We start from the raw sequence: 20,212 nt of genomic DNA, 5'->3' as shown, positions 1-20,212 counted from the left end.
ATGCAGCATTTCCTAAAGAATTTGAACTGAAGGCACTCCTGTGTTAGGTAAAGCAATACGTGAAATATCAGCGCTAAATATAAAAGCTGTAGGTGTACCAGACAGCTCCATGCTCATCCATCCCAAGGGCATTCACTCTCCAAGGTCAAGAACTGGTTTGCTGGAGATTCCAAGTGGAGCAGGCTCGGGCCCCAGCTTGGTTTACAATAAAGCTGATTAGCCTCACAACTATTTCTGCAAATGCTTCACGCAAACCTGATGAGGATGCAGAGAGCATCTCTGAACACAGTACTGTCACGAGGGCAAAAAGCTCTTGCAGGTCACAGCATCAGAACATGTTGCAAAGGCTTTGCTTTCTGGGCCTTGTACTTTGCAACACGGTAGTTTCACACAACGCCCTCTGTTTAAGACTTCCGGATTTGCAGCTCAGCTGAAAATGAACAAACCATCCCCCAAATGTGAAGTTTCTAAACCATCTCTTGTGATGGATTAATTTAGACTCAGCAAAGCATCCTGAAAACAATCTGTGTGCTAGTGGCACACTGACTTCTGCTGACAGGGAAGTTTTGATAGGTGATAGAGAAGTTTCTCTCAGGGGAAGCTCCTCCTTGGCTTCATGTGGCTTGTGTTTGGCACACCTTCATTTTTCTTGTAACATGGGGTTGTCTCTGGCAAATCTGCAATATGTATTTATATGAACACTTTGCAAAAAACCCCAGAAGCCTATGACATAAGCACCTAAATGCTTGCTAAAGGAGTCATAAGTCACAGTCAGGAAAATGTTTGCATAATGGCCAGTTTTAGATCTCAGCTGCAGTTTGTTTCTGCAATCCTAACAAAGGTCGAGAAATGACTGGATGCAAAGTGATGAGACAGAAAGGCACTGACTGAAGCTTTTCACATGCGTGAAAAGCTCTCATGTGTCAATATGTCCAACCTGACAAACTGTTAGATTTCTGAGACATACATTAGTTCAGTAATTTGTTTACTTAATTAATTCATAGTGCACCCTATCTGACCAGGACTGTAAATAGCTGCAGTCAACTGACAATCCAATTGAAAAAGAACATTCTGCTAAAACCTGCCAGCTCGTCACGTTCATTCTGCTGCAATAGCTCTGCGCTCTTTGGCCACAATAAAATGAATGGCTTTATAGTGTTGGAAAGCATTTTTGTCGTTCTTTAGTATCACTGTGGATTTATCTCACAAGGAATGAAGGGTGAGATAGAAAGGCATCCAACAACACTTCAGTCTCTGAATTGGACAGCCAGCAAAATGATATACAGCTGGCATGGAAGAATACCCATTTAAGGTTAGTTTGAAACACAGACTGAAGGGAGAGAAAAAAAAAAGAAGCAAGAAGTAGTCCAGTAAGAATAAACAGTAGAAAAAGAAACTGAGCAAGTGATTCTTTGTTTTGGGCCAGTATATCCACCACCCGTTGCTGTATGTTGCTTTGGGAAACACGAAACTGGCATCAAAACACTACAAACAACACAAAACCCCCGCCTCCTTCCTAGGCTGATGGCTCTCCTTGAAATGTCCCTCAAATCTCTTTCCGTACTGTGGCTCGGATGCTGCTGAACATTTTGCCTATGGCCTCAAACATTGGGTCGCAGAACGTGTGGATGCAGATCGAGTAGACGCGGCTAATGCACTGGATCTCAATCAGGTAGCTCCTTATGCACGGCACCACTGCCCAGATGTGCAGGAATGACAAAATGGCAAAGTAGATGCCCCAGACGAGAGCCATAGGAATGCCAAAGATTGCTGACAGTAAACGATAAAACCAGTATTTTGTTACAGTGAAGGTGGTAAAACTGGCCTTCCAAATCCCATCAAAGCTGTGTGTTCCCTCTGGCTCAGCAATGACATCTTCAAAATCAATCTGCAGCAAAGAACACAAAGTCAGGTCAGTCAGATGCTTGCATCAAGGGTGGATTCCAGAAGAACCTTTCCTGCAGAACAATGGTCCCATGCAACAAAACACTGAAGCGTGTACTTCCTACATTCCAACATGATTCAACCCATCTTAACACGTCAGTTTAAGCCATGAATCTTTGAGTAACTCTCTTTTTCCGGAGATTACCAGGGAGCCTCAGTGATTAGACATCTAACTTCTAGGTGGAGATGTCCACAAAACTGCATGTATTTTCCTCATCTCCTACAGTCCTAAGGGTGTACAGTGCCCTTAAAGTCTACCTAAGGGAAAAACCAGGTGAACAGAAGCATTATGCTTTCATTTACCTAACTTAACTGTTTCACATCTTTACGAATGGAGTAAATGCAGTCACTGCTTTGACTTTTTACACACCTCAAGCATGTAAAAAGTAAACTAATGAACTAAAACATAATAAAATGTTTTATTTGTCTAAATTTTCACATCCTTCTTTGTATAGCAATTGCTGAATTTTGACAGTGAGGCTAGCTATTTAAATATATACTTTAAAACAGGTATAGAAAGTTCTTAGTAGACTGAAAAATAAAATGCTGGATTTAGAACTGCATCAGGTGGAGGTGCTCCTTAATCTGAAAGGGCTGGGGAGCTCTTCCATCTTCCTAAACATAAGAAGGCTCTTCACGTTATAGCTGGGTTTTTTTCTAACCTATCTTGTTTATGTCATAACACCCTGCTCATGAAAGACGTGGCCAGGCTAACATATTAATATTTATAAGGAACACACTTTTCCACATATATTTCATAGTTTTGACTATTCATAAATAGTTCAAAATGTCACCTAAGGAAACATTGCATTCCAACAGGCTTATTTTACTGCTCTCTGTTGAAATTCAGGAAACTTAATTGTCATAACATTTCTATTAGAAAATTAACAGAATTGTGATGATAGTTCAGCTCCATGTCACACAAACGTGTTTGATATAACCCACAATACAGGATATTTAATTTAGCTAGCATAACTAATTGTATAGGTACTGCATTCAACAGGAAAGAGCACATCACAATACTATTCCTCTGCAAGAAACTAAACGACTGTCTAAATCAGGTGAAAGGAAAAAAAGAAATTACATTCCTGGGACTGCATTCCAAAGTTAGAGGTTAATGCTGCTGTAAGTGAAGATTTACAGAAGCTTGGTAAGCATGATACTGGCTAGTGGTCTCAGAAACTTGAGCTGCAATACCTCAGCATGCTGGAAGGAGGTGAACACATATATATGCTCAGATTAAGCATTGCTTATATGTGGGAAAAGGCTCACAATCACTTCTTTCAATCTAAAGTATCCATAATAATTGGAAAGAATTCCTTCCTCTCTCCTGTTGAATCTTTAATCACCTCCAACCAAAAGATACCGACGAAGGGAAAATTACTATAAAACCACTGGACTTCCCGGTTTCTTAAACATAAAATTCCAAAGCAAAACTGCACTGTCTAGGCAAAATTTACTTGAAGGGCTTGGAAGTCCTTGGGAGGAAATTTCTGTATCAGCTGTTGTATGAAATGCCTTGAATGCCTAACATCAAGCTGGCTCAATTCAACAGATTACTGGGCCTAAACATCACTCTCTGCCATTGCTTCTCTTTAGACATCATATAACACAAACTACAAACCTCCTCTTTATCTACTAGATTAAACTAGGCTCTAGTGATCTGAAAGTGATCTACGATACTTTGGGATGGGAGTTCATCATCATCGTCACCATCACACCTAATGGTAGCATTTGGATTGAAATTCTATCTCCACAGAAACCAATGGCAGACTGCATTGGCAGAGTACCCAAGGAACACACCTCATCACTGCACACTTGTCTGTAAAGGCGTGCAGAGCCAAAGGTCTGTCTGGACTTTCTGAAGCTGAACAGCATAATTTTAAATGATAATTACAAAATGAGAAAATGAAAAAAGAGTTTGAATCACCATTTTCTTCTGCAGTAGTTCTACATGTATGTAATAGCCTCTACTTCTGTAGGTCATGCACGTGAATTCTTGGTACAAAACTTAGAAAACAGCTTCCTTTAAATCAGTGCCTAAAGAGAGTATAAAATGTACACTACATTCATTGCTCAGTGAAGACAGGAAATCTGAGATTATTTGGGGTCTGTAATTTCAGTGGGAGCGAGATTGAAGCTCTGGTGGAAATAACTAATTCTGGGGAAGGCACCACAGGCAACAGTATGCTCTATATTCATTGTAGGGTTATTAGATATAAAAGTTCATGTTTGGGGACTAAACAATTGACAAAACATTACCTTTATAAAGTACACTGGCCATAAAATAGTTACATGAATCAGTCCTTAAAAGTTAGATGCAGTCTGGTAAGACAGAGCAAGGAGCTTTCCTGGATGTACTGTAATCTTTTTACCAAATGAAACAATCAGATACCCTTGTATCAATCACAGAATTTTAGGATTGCATCATGAAAGAAAGAAGAAAAGGTTGTAGATGTATACATGAAGAAGTCAATAATATCTACTGATGATGGCAGCTAATTATCTGATATCTGTTCCTGCTCTGACAAAAGGTGATTTCAAGCTCTGTATATTGTTCACTGAAATCAGTCTCGTTCTACTGAGCGTACAAGTATATTTTCGTTCTAGAATACACAAGCAAGAATGCTTATCATATCCGTTTCTGCAGCTATTCAAAAGCAAACTTTTCACTGTAGCCCATATCCCATGTTAGCTCATTTTCAAAGTGAATGTGTGTTCTTGGCTTATCATCAATGTTTGTCTTGAAATCAGGTAACAAAAATATGCAGATGATGGCAAACCCCAAGATGATAACAGCAAAAAAAAGTTGCTTCTACTACATGAAGACTATGTGGTTCAGCTCTCTTATTCTAAAACTTCTGGCAATTTATTGCATGCTTCCCACCAGTTGATGTTGTGATCCTTGGCAGATCCAGCTTGTGCACACAGCCATCACACAGCAGTTCAGTACATCGAGGGTTATTCAAGGCCAAGCTTAAAGTCTTTTTATTCAGTTCAGTTGTGTAGTCCATCTTGTATTTTTTCACCTGGCTGACAAGGGAAATATTAAATCTCAGCAGGAAGGCAAGCTAGCCCTGAGCTCCATCAGCCCTTACATCTTTAATCTAGCTAAGTGGGACCTCTTCTTATCAGCAAAGCATATTTTTGGCATGCAAAAAGACGCCATAGGTTAATGTCAGTTCCTTAGAACTGGCACATAATTTGATTCCTTTTAAAATAATTCATTGTAATGAATGTTTTATTGAAAAATGGAAGCCAATAAACTCGTTGGTTTTCAAATCAAATAGGAAACTTTCCGTAATCGTGACTCTCAGTAACTAATGTTTTAGCTTGTTGTGCGCTCCAAGATGTCCGTGGAGTTAATCCTGGGGAGCTGACAGAAGAGTAATGCCATATAACATTTCCAGATGGACAGCCCTGTCCTCATTCCAGGAGATGATGCTAATATTAGAACATTTATGATATATCTTTGGCCAGGATTTCCCAGCTCAGGTCATACACAGTTGTCCTAAAAGTATTCAAGAATTAGTTTCTCTGTGAGATGATAATGGCGTGTATTCATGCCACCAATAATTGTCAAGAGGTTACTTTCTTGGAGCAATTTCAACAGCTCTCAGAATGTTTCTACCAATGCACAGAAGCTGAATACGTGGTCCTGTAGGAAATATATCTGATGTCTCACTACCGTAATCTTTCCCGTTTCATTATTCCTCAAGTCCCATGTTCTACATTGCTCCAGTATGAATAAGAGAGGTGATGCCAAACAGAACTTGGACGTGGAAAGACAGAAAAACATCCTGGCAGCTCTAAAAACTCTCAGCTGAATAGTGTTAAAATGAAGCTGTTTTCTCCCTGAAAGCCATAAGAATGCCATGAAATTACATAGAAGTCAAGAGAGTTCAGGTACGACTAGAATGCGAACTTCTGCTGTCCAAACTCAGAGTTAGCTGCAGCAGTGTGCAGTCTAAATAAAGATAGGCAAGGAATTGAGGTAATTTGGGTTTTTCTTCTCAGCTGCTAACACATCACGTACACGTTCACTGGCTGGGAAACACTCTTTATTTCACTGTTCAGGCTGTACAGATAAGTCCTTATACTGCAGGAACTGAGATATCACTCAGGTTCTTCCTGCACTGAGCCACTCCCATGAAAGATCCTGTTTTTAACTCCTAGGGATCAGTCCTCCACAGGCAGCAGGAGCAATAGGTGACTGGATGCATTTTGCCTTGCTATGGATTACATTTACATCACTCAGATTACTCACTCCTCGCTCCCTCCTATTACTTTCCTCTGTTTTTTAGGTCAGCAGCACTCAGTGACGGTGAATGTCATCAGACTGATAATGGGAGTCCAACTGAACTAAGTGAAGTAAAAATAGGACTGACAGGAGAAAGAGAAGTGGCCAGAAATATGATCCTAGGGAAGAAAGACACTCTAATTTCTGGAAATGAATCTAACTGGCTTGCAAGGATAAGGTACCTTTTTTAGGGTATTGCTCTTGAGGCCACTTTTGCCAAAGCATCATGTGCATGTAGATCTGTGAAGAACTCTGTTTATTCTACACAAAGGCATGCTCAGGTTAGATACAGGTCTAGTTCAGTAGACTGCATGTTCAGCATTCAGTTTGTTCCTCCAAAGCTGTGCTGTGAAATCATACAGAGTTATTTGCCAAGCTAATGAAAATACAGGAACGTTCACTTGCAACAAGGAGAGAAGTAAAGGAAATTTGTTTTGACCCTCTAAAGGATGCTAATAACTCACTACAACCTTCTGTTTCAGCCAAACACTATTAAACACTATCAACTTCTGTTCCATGCCTACAATACGCTTCCTGACTTCAGCTATTCTTTGTTTCCTACTATTCAGTTCAGTAAAGCCAGTTTCTACATTGCTTGAAGCCTTTGTCTGATTCTGCTATGAGAATTACTGCAGCTTCTTTTGCTCTGCATATGTTTATTAAACTCTTATCAGGAAATTAAGGAACCTGCTTTGATTCTCAAAGAGATTTATTTACAAGAAAGGGAAATGGTATGGGGAATTTGTTTTCCTTTTTTTCAAAAGTCTGTTTCAAGAAAAAATTATTAATTAAAATCTTAACAGTGCGAAGTTACTGTTTTTGCTTAAAAAGAACCCAACAAACCCAGCTGACTCAAGAATATATGCCTTATATATGAAAAGAGTTGACCTTGCCACTTTAGTCCCTATGTATCAAAACCTGGCAGGCTGGAAAGGTGTGCTAAATGCCAACCTCAAATTGCCTAGCTGTGCTTCTCCTCAAAAGTTTGCTTTTTGAGGTATGTAATGTCTATTACATAGAAAAAATACAGTGCTGGGTCTATCAGAAAAATATTATTAAAGCCATCAGCATTTTTGGGACACTTCGACCTAATGTAGATTTCTGTGATTGTAACTACCATTATTAAAATCTTCGTGTGTGGCAGCTGTGCATTGCTACTGTGCTCACAGCATGCAATTTGCATAGACGGATGCCACCGCTACTCCACCGAGGAGGAACCCAAACAAGTGTTGAGGATGCCAGCATTTTTTAGTGCCATCAGTATCTTTTGGAGTCAGTGAAAGGATGCTCAGGTCCTTACTGGATCTCTCTTGATTGACCGCTAACACCTCCAATCAGGCAAACCACTTAAATATGCCTGCAACCTGAAAAATGTGAACTGCCTGACTGATGTCAATCTGCTCTGTCAGACCAGAGCTATAGTCAAGTATGAATGTATATTTATGTAAGAAAGAGTCTCAACCTAGTTTTCTTTACATTTTTAGCACAGAGTATGGAAAATGTCTGTACTGCGTAGCCCATGCTGTTTTTAATCAGTTTGTTCCCTGACTGTAAGTATAATACTTTTCACCATATTATACTGTGGCCCTATGAGACTTGAAACAGACACATGGAAACAAAGCAGACATGATCTTTTTTTTTTTTTATGCTGTGATAAATGCAATTTGTAAAATTTCCTGATGCCTTCAATGTCCTTTAAAGAAACATTCAACAGAAGAAAATGTATACAAGATCCCAAACTGACAAGCCATTCAAAGGCATGAGTCACATTTGCGAGGTGGCATTCAGAACAGGTGGAGCACTAATAGCTTTGGAGTAGGCCACGGTGTGTGTTATTAAAAATAAGAAAATGCATTGTATGAGATCATTATTAGTTTCTGCACTTCTACATACCATCTGGAACTTAAAAATTGCCAGTTACAGTGCTTGGAGAACAAAAGCATCACAGCAGCATGAAAGACCTTAGGCAATAAGCTCACATCCATTCTGTTAAATCAGTGACAACAGCTAAACATCTAAATGTTTCTTTGATCCTTTGAAATATGTTTCCACATTCACTGATGGTGTCTTCCTGACTACTGCCACAGTTTATCAGAAAATGATGGAAAAGTGTATAATGTTGTTTCTACTGAACCTGAGGGAAAGTGCATAGAAGGCATCATGACCTCATAGAATCCTGGAATGGTTTGGGTTTGAAGCAATCTGACATGGGCAGGGACACATTCCACTAGACCAGGTTTCTCAAAGCACCATTCAACCTGGCCTTGAACACTTCCAGTGATGGGAAGTGTTCTTCCCATCCTTCTTCTTCCAGCTTCTCTGGGAAACCTGTGCCAGGGCCTCATCACCCTCACAGGGAAGAACTTCCTCCTAAAATCTAATCTCAGTCTACCCTCTTCTAGTTTACAGCCATTCCCCCTTGTCCTATCACTACATGCTCTTGTAAAAAGTCCCTCTCCAGCTTTCTCGTAGGCACTTTAGGCACTGGAAGCTCCTTTAAGGTCTTTCCTGAGCTTTCTCTTCTCCAGGCTGAACAAGCCAAACTCTCCCAACATGTCTTCATAGGAGAGGTGAAACAGTGATATTCATGTTGGAAAGTAGACTTGAAGGACTACACTCTTCCAGCCAGAGAAGAAAACCAGTTCGGTCAAAAGTGATCCTTACCGCACGCATAACAAATATTCAAACGGACTACAAAAAATTTTGAATTACATGATTTAAAGAAAGTTGTGACTGCAGATCACCATTTCACAACCTGAAAATCAATGAAAATAGCCAAAAAATACTTTGTTATTAATTACTGAGAGAACAACCTGCTGCTCCCTGCCCATGCTGAACTATTGATTGCATACCAGAAAAGACGTGGGGATGGGCTTTGTTTAATCACATGGCCAGGATCATCAAAATCTGCGGAAGTACTCGAGAGAAAAACGCAACCGATGCCAATGGGTCAGCATTGTAGCAACCAGCCATTCTGCAGAGATCTCTTCCTGAAGCACTTGTCTGTCCTGTCTCAATATAGCCCAACAGAAGGAAAGACTAGCAGCTTCAAGGAGACATCTGCACTCCTCTGAAACACAGCGAAACTTCCTGTGCAGGTGGGGATGTCGTGTCAGCCAGTTCCTTGGAAAATACACTGATGTCGTTGGAGTAAGCAGTCAGAAAATAAAGTGGTTGTTTTCCTCCCTGGATACTGGCCTGATGGGAGGTTATTGCAGCTTTCCCAACGAGGAACTCTTCAGAAGCTTTCTTTGCTTTACTATTTATGTTCTACAGTTCCTTGTTTGATACAACTATTTTAGCAAAGGACTCTGATATGTCTGTGTGCATGTACATCAACGCACTTCTGTCCATCTGTTATGTTCAAAGATGTATATTCATCAACACGAACACCAGGGTGAAGTTTTGACTACACTAAAGATAAAGGGAAATTTTTATTGATTCCAGTGGGGTCTGGTGGTAGCCAGCGTCCATAAACGTTAATAAAAGTAAAGGTACCCTCTAAAGAGATTTTAGGTTATATTTCAGTATTTTATTTTATAAGTATTTTATATGTAAATGTAATATTTTACATTATATTGCTCTCAGTGCCGGTTTACAGACCTGCTGTTAAGGTAATAAACTGCTACTAAGTAGAACTCTTTAGAATTTGCCCTAGCTTCATCCCTCCTAAATTTAGGCACTAACAGGAAATAGAAATCTAATGATCTTAGACTCTTTAATAGTGTGTTAGACAGACAGGCACCTTAGGAGAATGCTTTAGATGCTTTCTTCTCTTTATCATTTTTAAGGCAGTCTAAGGAGAGCAGGCTCTTAACTAGGCATATGTCCTGGGTTCAGCAGTACCAGTCATTTTTTTCCTTCTTAGTAGGTGGTGCAGTGCTGTGGTTTTAACTTTTGGCCTGGGAACAGCGCTGATAACACTGATGTTTTCAGTTGTTGCTCAGTAATGTTTACTCTGACCAAGGACCTTCTGAGTCTCATGGTCTGCCAGGGAGGAGGGGAAGCCAGGAGGAAGCAGAGAGAGGACACCTGACCCAAACTAACCAAAGAGGTATTCCATACCACAGGATGTCATGCCCAGGATGTAGAACTGGGGGCAGTTACCCGGAAGGGTTAGATCACTGCTTGGTAGGGCTGTGTATCGGTCTGCGGTTGGTGAGCGGTTGTATTCTCTTCCCTTGTTATTTCCCTTATCATTATTATTATTGGTGGTAGCAGTACTGATTTGTGTTATACCTTAGTTACTGGACTGTTCTTATTTCAACCCATGGGAGTTACATTCTTTTGATTCTCCTCCCCATCCCTCTGGGAGTGGGGGGGAGGAAAGGGGGGGAGTGAGAGAGAAACTGCGTGGCTGACTGAGTTTAAACCATGACAGTATATAAACACATCCATCTGCACTGCTACAATTCTTTTTAGCCAATCTGTATATCTTGTTCTCACCTCTTTCCTCATTTCTACCTGAATACACTTACTGCTGACAGTGAATGTGCAGTGATGCCCAGCTGCCTCTCTGTTCCTTTAAAAAAATATTTGCCTCTGCATTTCTCCTTTTAGAAGGTTGTCTTTGTTAGGGAAGATCTCAAGTTACTAATCCGTAAATACTGCTTAAATAACTGTCTCTTAACAGAAACTGTTACCAGCTAACTGGTAACTGTTTCTCAAGTATTAATAAAAAGCAAGATATCATTAGTCTACGTATCTGGTCTTGTCATAAACAGCACTAGAACAGAGACATATGAACTTGGACTTCATGAAACAACAGGAGACTTTATGGCTGAGGTCAACAGGAGATATTAACCTGATCTTGAAGGAAAACTGCTGGGGGTTTTTGGGTTGGTTTTTTTTTTATAGCATTTGTTTGAATTCTAGAGGGGATTTCAAAGTTGACGGGAAGTGTTGCAATCTGTCTATGAGACTCCTTTAGATTTCTTTGGAACTGAGTATAAATTCAGCACAGCAGGAATTTGGAGAGGGAATGTGGCGCTTTCACCTTTGGCTGTGAGAGCATCTTTTTGCTTCTTATCTATGAAGCTGAATTTATCAGTTCTCATTTATTTGAAAATAAAGTACATGGGCCTGATAAAGAGAAGACTGTGGACAAACCCCCATTGTTGTACAGCCCCACTAACACCTCTAGCACAGCTCCTTGACTATCTTGAATAAAATCAGGTGCAAGGTTTATCAATTAATGTGCTCATTAGAGTGGGGATAACAGTACTGAAACTATTTGTCCTTTAGAATACTAACCAAATGACTTTTCTGACAAGGATGATACTGCGTAAAATTTAAAGTTTGTTTTGAAACTATTCAAAGACATTTTCATAAGAAATCTGCAAGTAAAATATAAAGGAACTAACAGAGCTAAACCTTTTCCCCCCCAAAAAAAATCAATCAATCAAAATTAAATGGCATAACTTCTCTTTCATCTTCACAATAACAAGTCCTTTTTAGTCCAAGATGGTTTTTATTACTATCATTTGCCTGGAAAAGACAGATGGTAGTTCTGGATCAGAAAGCTAAAAACCCCTCATTTACTGATGTAGATTCCATCCCACTGTCTGTTTATCACAAAGGTATTTGAGAGCTGTGGAAAATAAATACAAACTTATCTTGGTTTAGAACTATATGCCTCTTCAGCTTTTCGGAGATCACAAGTTTTAGAGAATTATCCAAGTTCATTTGTATTTTGTCTCTCTGTTGCCTAAAACACAGCAAAGATCACATTCTTATTGGGGACCCCATGGGCAGACCACTCTACTATACACATGTATCCCTCTTTCCCCCGGAGAGTTTTGGATTTCAATTTTTGTTTGCTTGTTTGTTTCAGACATCCACACTCTCTGCAACAAAAGATGGCAATTTCTATCCATATAGTAGGCTGAAAATTCTGAAATGAATTAAAATTGAATTTTAAATTCTGTTGAATTTATTTGAAACAAAAACTATTTGTCTCCTGTGAATCTGAGATAGTGCCCAATAAAGTCTAACAAAAGGAACATCCATGCTGAATTGTTGGCTCTGTCCCCACGGCCATCAAATCAACATTTTCCTATGGAGTTATGAGTCATGTTCATCATGCTAAGCAAGAAGGCAACACATAAGGCTTTAATAATACTATGACCTTAAATGCAAATTTTTTTTTGAGAAAGACGCTTTTGTTAGAACAGATGCCATTATTATCTGTAATCTTATGGACACTCAGAAATTCCATGTCTGGAAACTCCTAATTAATGTGCAGGAAAACTGTTTTACAGAACTCTCAAACCTCGCTCAGTCCTCATATAAACTGGCATTCATAATGATTTGAGTTTTCAATCTCTCACTCTGAGACTAGCTTTGGAAGAAATATTTGAAACAGAATTGCATACGTGGATAGCAAAGTCAAACATTCAGATATTCTTGCCTTTTAAATCTAAACCCCATGCAAACTTTCAGAGTAATTTCATTTATGTGCAGTTATGTAAAAGTAAGGTGTTGTGTCTGAGCTACATAGCTACATGTATCATCAATGGGGAGAAACACACCCTTTGATAGGATCCCTCATCCCGTCCTACGGTTAGGTCTGAATTCTGTGACAGGAGTCTGCCTCCAGAGGCATCTAGCTTCCATCACTGCCAACAGCTAGAGCCTAGATTACGAGCTTGGATTGGAACATATTTATACATTTATACGTTTTTAAAACTGTATATTTATATATGTATATATTCATATATGGGTATATATACATATATATGTGCATGTATCAAGATATTTAATATTATTTGTATATCTATATTGATGAATTTAAACTCACATGTTCACCTGTTTTTTCATGACTTTTAACCATACCTGAAAACAAAGAAAAGGGGTCTGCATTCAATTTCACATAATTCCTTGTTTCAGAAAAAGCATTCGACTGAGCTCTGCTTTTCTCTTATTTTACCATATTGAAGAGCAGAACCCTCTTCCTTCAGGCTGACACCTGTTGTCACATCAGAGTGACAGTCCTCCCATTCATAAAAAGCAGTGCACAGTGCTGCTTTTCCTTCCAGGAGGTGTGGAGGCAGGAGGTGTTCTGCCTAGTCATCTCTATGTGTGTCTTACAGCATGCCCAGAGCAACAGGGATGGACCATAATTATGATGGATTCAGTAAAATGGCAAACTAATTTTAAAAAAGCCTCTCTTTTTATTTAAAAGTGGCAGAAACTGTAAATGGCTTTAAAATGGCTGAGTAATTATTTCCTCCCTAATGCCTACATAAGGGTGTTGTGGTATTTGTCAACATCTGACAAAAATTCCAGGCTTTTGCTTGCAGTGAATTGCATTGCCCTTAACTCCATTAGCTTTAAATAGACGGCACAAATACATCACTGTTTAAAGCTTGGTACAAAAGCTCTACATCCTTATATTTGTAGCCAAGTGCTGGATTTTTATTTCCCAGAGAGAAAAGGACTCCTATGCAACAAACAGCAGAGAGACACCACTTTAAAACAAAACAGTAATTATGTTCAGGATGGTAGACCAGACACAGGCCTTTCCTCCTGGCACACCATCCCAGGAAAAAACCATCCCTTGGCTGCAGATGTGACTTTGTTTGATCTACACTTGTCCTAAAGGAGTGGACTTTGCAGGGTGTGCTGCAAGAGTCCATCCCCATTCTGAGCAAGAGGCAAGGAAGTACTGAGAGGCGCAAGCTGCAGGAGAACTAGCTCCTTCCTCTGCTTCTTCCAAATTCAGTAAACTTAGCGCAGACTTGACCACAGATACTTTGAGAAACTTTGAACTCCAAAGAGTTGGAAGGCTGTAATTTAGCTGTACTCTGGAAAACACAAATATTGTGCTGGGAAACAGGAGCTTTAGACACCTTCATATGAGTCCTGGGTCACTGGGGAATGAATGAATGAGAGAAAAAACCTATCAGCTTTCTGTCCTGTTTGTTGCGCCCCATCACACAGCTACAAAACCTGTGGTACACAGGTACAAAAGTAGAATTGTCCAGTGAAGGACATACGAAATAGAAACAACTGTGAGGCAGAATAGCTGTATAATCACCAGAATGGTTCCTGGAGAGGTCCCAAATGCACAGAGGCTGTTTCTCCCTCGCTAGATTCCCTCTTTGCCTCCTGTATGACCAGCCATCTTCACAAGCATGCACCTCAAGGAATGGGAGCACTGTTGCACGTTCTCCCTGACAAGGTGACGCACGAGGGCAGTTGTATGAGGAAGAAACCCCTTCCTTTCCGCTCCCCACTGAAGGAATTGGAACAGGAAGGAAATTCTGGTGATTTTACTAGATTGTGCTTCCTCCAGCACAGAGCTGCCAACTCCACTGCCTGCGGACCTCAGGCTCAGTCAGGCCTCACTTCCATCTCTCTCTGAACAGAAATCCTGCTGTTTTGCCCACTTTTCCATAAACCTCCCAGCACGTAGCTTCCACTTGGTAGCTGACTGGAAGATAAACTGAAAGCAAAGTCAAGGTCACCAATATGGTATGAAGCTGCTCCATGTGTCTAGTTCTTGCCTGGATCCCCACCCTATTGCTGCCTGTACTGTGTATCTGCTGCGAGGAAGCTATGCAGATGCTTTGTGTTGCACATCAAGGCAACATGTCTCCTGCTTCTCACAAGCAAGGGTTATTTTTAAAATGTGCTATGGGAAGTATTTGAATGCAGACAACACTGAGGCCTTTTAGAGAGCTGCTTACGGAGCAGATTCCTCGTTCTCTGTCTCATCATTTCTATTTCATGGCTGACTGGTTTGTCCCCAGTTTCCATGCTATTGTGCCTCATAGTCAAGTGGCAAGAAATGCATTAAACGCTGGGTAAAAAGCAGAAGGTTCTGAATCTAGAAAAATGCAACAGCTCTAAATAAAACTGAGCTAAGCCTGAACCAGATTTCTGGCTTTACAACACTCCTGAACAGGTTTTTTTTCTCTGACTTTCAGTAGTCAACTCAGACTGGGGACTCCTGTTACACAAGTGTATTTTTTACACTCTGCCTGGATGATTTACAGCTGAAGTAAGAAAGGCAGATGTGTGACAAAAAGGGACCACATACTGATGTCTGAGGCAGGAACTGAATCCGTGTATCTTCACCCCAGTCAGAGCCTGTCCCCCAGGCACTGGGTCTGAACTTTATTGCTGTGTCTAATAGGCTGAACTTGAAAGTGGTGTCCAAACAAACTCAATTTGTGCCAAAATTCCTCTCTACTTTTCACGTTGGACCATGAAACACTTATAAAAATAAAAGCAATTCTTATTTATCCTTGCAGCAAGACAGAAAGGTGTTGTTTTACAATGCTCACATTTTTTACAAACACTGCTGCTTTTATGATGCAAAATGGATCCTGTCTGGTTAACATCAAATTCATTTGGGTATATTATTGTGTCTTGATGCAAGTATGTGCACCACCAGGAGCTCACTTGCTGACACTGAGGCAGTACTCGTATTCTGGATGTTTTTCAATTAATATGCTGGTCCATGATTATTTCAAAATAACAAACTGAAAAGCTTGGGTTTTCCATTCTTGTAATTCTTGTTTTTCAACTTTCTTGTGGATGATTGGACATCACAAACTTTCTTAATCATTGCCCCTGTGGGAGGCAGAGAGGGCAGAATGGGCTTTGTACATTTCAGCTTCTTTTAAGTCCATTAGGAGTTTTTTCCGTCAGTGGTCTCCCACTTTTCCCAGCAGGATCTTTCTTTCCCTAGTTCAGCTTGTGGACACCCGGATTCTGACTTGCTTGGGGGCTATGACTCATCCTCAGAAGGTTTGGTTGCTTTGGGGACTTCTTCTGTTGCTGTATGCAGTAAGCCATAATGCAGTCTCATTCTTCAGCTCTTGCATTCCCTGTCTCCTCAGCTGCTCCTCCATGGGTAGAAGACAAAAGAACGGCTTGCTCCTTTCTAAAATCAACCATTTTAATGGAAGTTTTGGACCACTGGTACACAGCTGATTTTTTTCTAAACAAATAAAAACTTTATGCCTTTTCTTTCTCAATCACGAAGCTGACAATGGCTCCTTAAAGATACAGCCTGCTCTGAGGGATAATTCTTCATCACTATCAGCACGATAGTTAGTCATATTCAGCACCTTGAAATTGTGTTGAAGTCAGTGGAATTTGAGGTTTCTCGGGACCTTGCTATATTGTCTGTACATAGCATGGATCATTTTACTGACATATGTTCAGGAACTAGAATACAACCTTTTGATTCTCTGGAAACAATGCAATATTTCTCTCTTTCAATAATAGGTCTTCCTGGCTCACAAACATCATGAACTGCACACACTGACTGCTGGACACTAAATAAGCCAGTTAGTCACCCACTGTGACTGGGCAGCTCCTGTTTTTTCCTAGGTTTTGACAAACTCAGATGACAGCATCCACAGTTTTCACACGCATAGCATAAAATTTCTCTGCTAAGGGAAAACACAGCTATCTGTTTTTTCTGACCAAAGTGACTTCAAGCAAAAACCTCCATCAACCCTGATTTGTCAAAACAGTGGAACTCTGATTTGAGATTTCAAACTCTGATTTAAGACCCCAAAATGTCTTAGACAAGGGCACCGTCAGATTTTGCTTAGCTTGCTTCCAGTTATCATTTCTTGAGGGAAAGAAAAACACCAAGGAAAACACAACAAACCAAGGACACATTCCGAACGACCACCGGTACCTCCGATCTTGCACCCCCTTGGCTCAGGAAGTGTGATCTGTCCCGCAGGCCGTGCCCAGCAGCGCAGCAGCTCGGGCTGCACTGGGCTGGTGCCACCTCCCTGCCTCTATACGTGCCCGCGGGGGAAGGAAAATCCCTCTACTGCTGCTCCATAAAGTCACAACTTATTTTCCACCGGTCCCGGGCGGGACATCCCGGCTGCAGAGCCGACCTGCGGGCACGCAGCTCTCGGAGACTGGTTCCCGGCGACAGCCCGCGAGAGGATGCGACCCTGCCGCGCTGCAAGCAGCTCCAGCGGGCTGCCCTGGCCCGCTGCCCGCCTCCTCCTGTGCCTTAATCCTTTACTTTACAGAAAAAACATACGACACCCCCCGGCACACCCTCCCCGGCTTCCCCGCACGCAGCAGGTGAAGGGAAGCGGTTCGCTGACTGCTGTAGCCCCGTCAGTGCCCTCGTACTGTGCCCCGCATCGCCCATTCCCCCCTCGCCCCCCTCACCTTGACCACATCGTCGTTGAGGTGCTTGGGGTCTCGGTTGACCAGGTCGATCTCTTTGGTGTGCACGTCGTGCACTGCCTTTTCGCTCAGCTCATCTGCCATCATCTTGTTGTTGGGCTTGTAGATGTTGCCCTGCTCCCTGACGGGCGCCGTGTATAGAAAGCCCTGCGGAGAGGGAGAGGGAGAGCGAGCGGGAGGGGACAGCCGAGAAGAGCCCAGGAGGGCCGGGCAGGGCAGGGCAGGGCAGGGCCACGCCGGAGGGCGGGCTGCGGGAGGTGTCCCCGGGTGCCGCGGGGTGCGGGAGCGGCGGGATCGTCGCTGCGGGGCGGCTCTCGCCCGGCTATATAACCGCGGCCGCGGGGCGCACACCACACCCCCGCGGTACCAGCGCGGCGCTGCCTCCTGCTCCCGCCGCCAGGCGGCCCCGGCCCCGCGTCCCGCACCCGGTCCCGCTCCGCTCCCCGCGGCACCGCCCCAGCGCGGAGCGCGGCCGGCACCGAGCGGGGAGGGAGCAGCCGCGGCCACCAACGGGCAGTGCGGGGAGCGGCCGGGGGTCCCCGCAAAGGACCCTCCCCACGCTGCCCTCGCAGCGCGGACCGAAGCACGGTGACCTTATCAGCCCACCTCCACCCCGGCGCCCTCACTGTACTGCCCTCACTGTACTGCCCTCACTATACTGCCCTCACTGTACTGCCCTCACTGTACTGCCCTCACTATACTGCCCTCACCGTACTGTCCTCACTATACTGCTCTCACTATACTGCCCTCACTGTACTGCCCTCACTATACTGTCCTCACTATACCGCCCTCACTGTACTGCCCTCACTATACTGCCCTCACTGTACTGCCCTCACTATACTGTCCTCACTATACCGCCCTCACTATACTGTCCTCACTATACCGCCCTCACTATACTGCCCTCACTATACTGTCCTCACTATAGTGCCCTCACTCTACTGCCCTCACTGTACTGTCCTCACTATACTGCCCTCACTATACCGCCCTCACTATACTGCCCTCACTGTACTGCCCTCACTATACTGCCCTCACTGTACTGTCCTCACTATACTGTCCTCACTATACTGCCCTCACTATACTGTCCTCACTATACCGCCCTCACTATACTGCCCTCACTATACTGTCCTCACTATAGTGCCCTCACTCTACTGTCCTCATTATACTGCCCTCACTCTACTGCCCTCACTATACTGTCCTCACTATACCGCCCTCACTATACTGTCCTCACTATACCGCCCTCACTATACTGCCCTCACTATACTGTCCTCACTATAGTGCCCTCACTCTACTGTCCTCATTATACTGCCCTCACTCTACTGCCCTCACTATACTGTCCTCACTATAGTGCCCTGCCAGCACGGCCGTCACCGCTCCCTCTTCACCCCGGCGCCCTCGTCGTAGCACCCCTCATACATCGCCCTCACCGTACGGCCGCCGCCACGGCGCCCTCGGCCGGCCGCGTGGGCGACCCCCTCGGGTCCCCCTGCCCCGCTGTCCCTGCCCGCAGGTGCCCGGTTGTCCTCCCTCCCCGCTGGGCACCGGCCGCGGGGTTCCCGCGCCCCGCTGCGGGAGCTGCAGCTTGCGGGGAGCTCAGCGGGGCCGAGACGCTGCAGGTACTCCGCGGCGGGCAGCTGGCAGTGTCGCGGCTCCGTCCCCCCTCGGCGATCCTACCTCCGAGTCTACGTATTTGGTACCGGACATGCTGTCCCGGGCTGGCTGGCTGCTCTGCCGCGGGTTTCTCTGCGCTATAACTTGTAGGACCGGAGGCAGGAGGATCCCGCTCCGCGGAGCGGCCGGCCAGGGGGAGGTAGCTGCCAGGGAGACGGCTGGCTACCGGCCAGGGGCTGCTCCCTGCCTCTGCCTGGGGTGGATGACAAGCCGCGGTAGGGCCCGGCATATCGCAAGGCGGCGGGGAGCCGCCGGGGGTGGGAGGGGAAAGCAGCCCTGCCCCGGCAACCTGGGAGCGGGCGGACCCGTCCCGGATGCTTGGGTCACGTCGAGCGGGCACAGGGACAAGACACGGACGCGGGCACGGACACCGGCACGGACAGGACCGGGAGAGGGGGCAGAGAGGAGATGGAGACGAGGAAGCAATGAGGGGATGGAAAACTTCAGTGGTATTCCACGTCCAGAGCGAGCGAGGCGTTTGTAGGGCTCCCCCGCCCCCCCTCCCTGCATTGACAGTAGTTTACATATAGTCATCGCTGCCCCGGGAACAATTATGGAAACTTGGACATCCTTGGGATAAAGAAAAAGAGATTTTTTCCCAACTGGTTCATTTCAAAACTATGCAAATATTTAACAGTTCTGCACTTTAGCTGTGCTATATTTTTTCCCGGGAGGAGACTGACCCATGCATATCTGCCATGAGCATTAACCACTGGGATTAAGATTTAAAGAGGAGTGGTGGGACACTGACGTTTTGCTACACTCTGTTCTTGAGATCCTTTGTAAACTCAGGGGCATTATGTTGGTGTAAAAGCTATAAGGATTCATCATTGTATTCAAGATGGTTCAGGTTGGCACTATACATCTATAAACTATGAATTATATTTTGCCCTAGTTTTCTTTTTTCTTTTGGTGTTTGCAGCCATCAGTTTTCTGTTAGGAAATGGGACCATGGTGAAAGATTTATAACATTAAAAGAAAAACAGTGACCTTAGTGTTATGCCACTGAGCAAAGAACTGCAGCAACAGAAGTAGAAAATTCTTAATTGTGGTGTATTTGGCTTTGGCAATTCAACACAGAAATGACCTCGAAAAAGCCAGTGGCTAAGATGGATGTAGGCTCCA

General features: G+C 43.5%; 1 protein-coding gene across 1 annotated transcript; it reads right to left on the bottom strand.

The window, feature by feature from the left end:
* Positions 1-1,546: 1,546 nt before the first annotated feature.
* On the bottom strand, positions 1,547-19,120 carry CAV1 (caveolin 1; the record flags this gene model as incomplete). The annotated part of the gene is made up of 3 exons (XM_080634748.1): positions 1,547-1,888; positions 17,402-17,566; positions 19,091-19,120. 3 exons carry the CDS (start codon positions 19,118-19,120, stop codon positions 1,547-1,549), a joined length of 537 nt encoding a protein of 178 aa, XP_080490874.1.
* Positions 19,121-20,212: the final 1,092 nt, after the last annotated feature.

Source organism: Psittacula echo, assembly GCF_963264785.1.
Source record: "Psittacula echo genome assembly, chromosome: 1".
In the NCBI taxonomy this organism is placed as follows: domain Eukaryota; kingdom Metazoa; phylum Chordata; class Aves; order Psittaciformes; family Psittacidae; genus Psittacula; species Psittacula echo.
The sequence above is the reverse complement of the archived record's forward strand: the minus strand, read 5'-3'. Positions and strand labels throughout refer to the sequence as shown.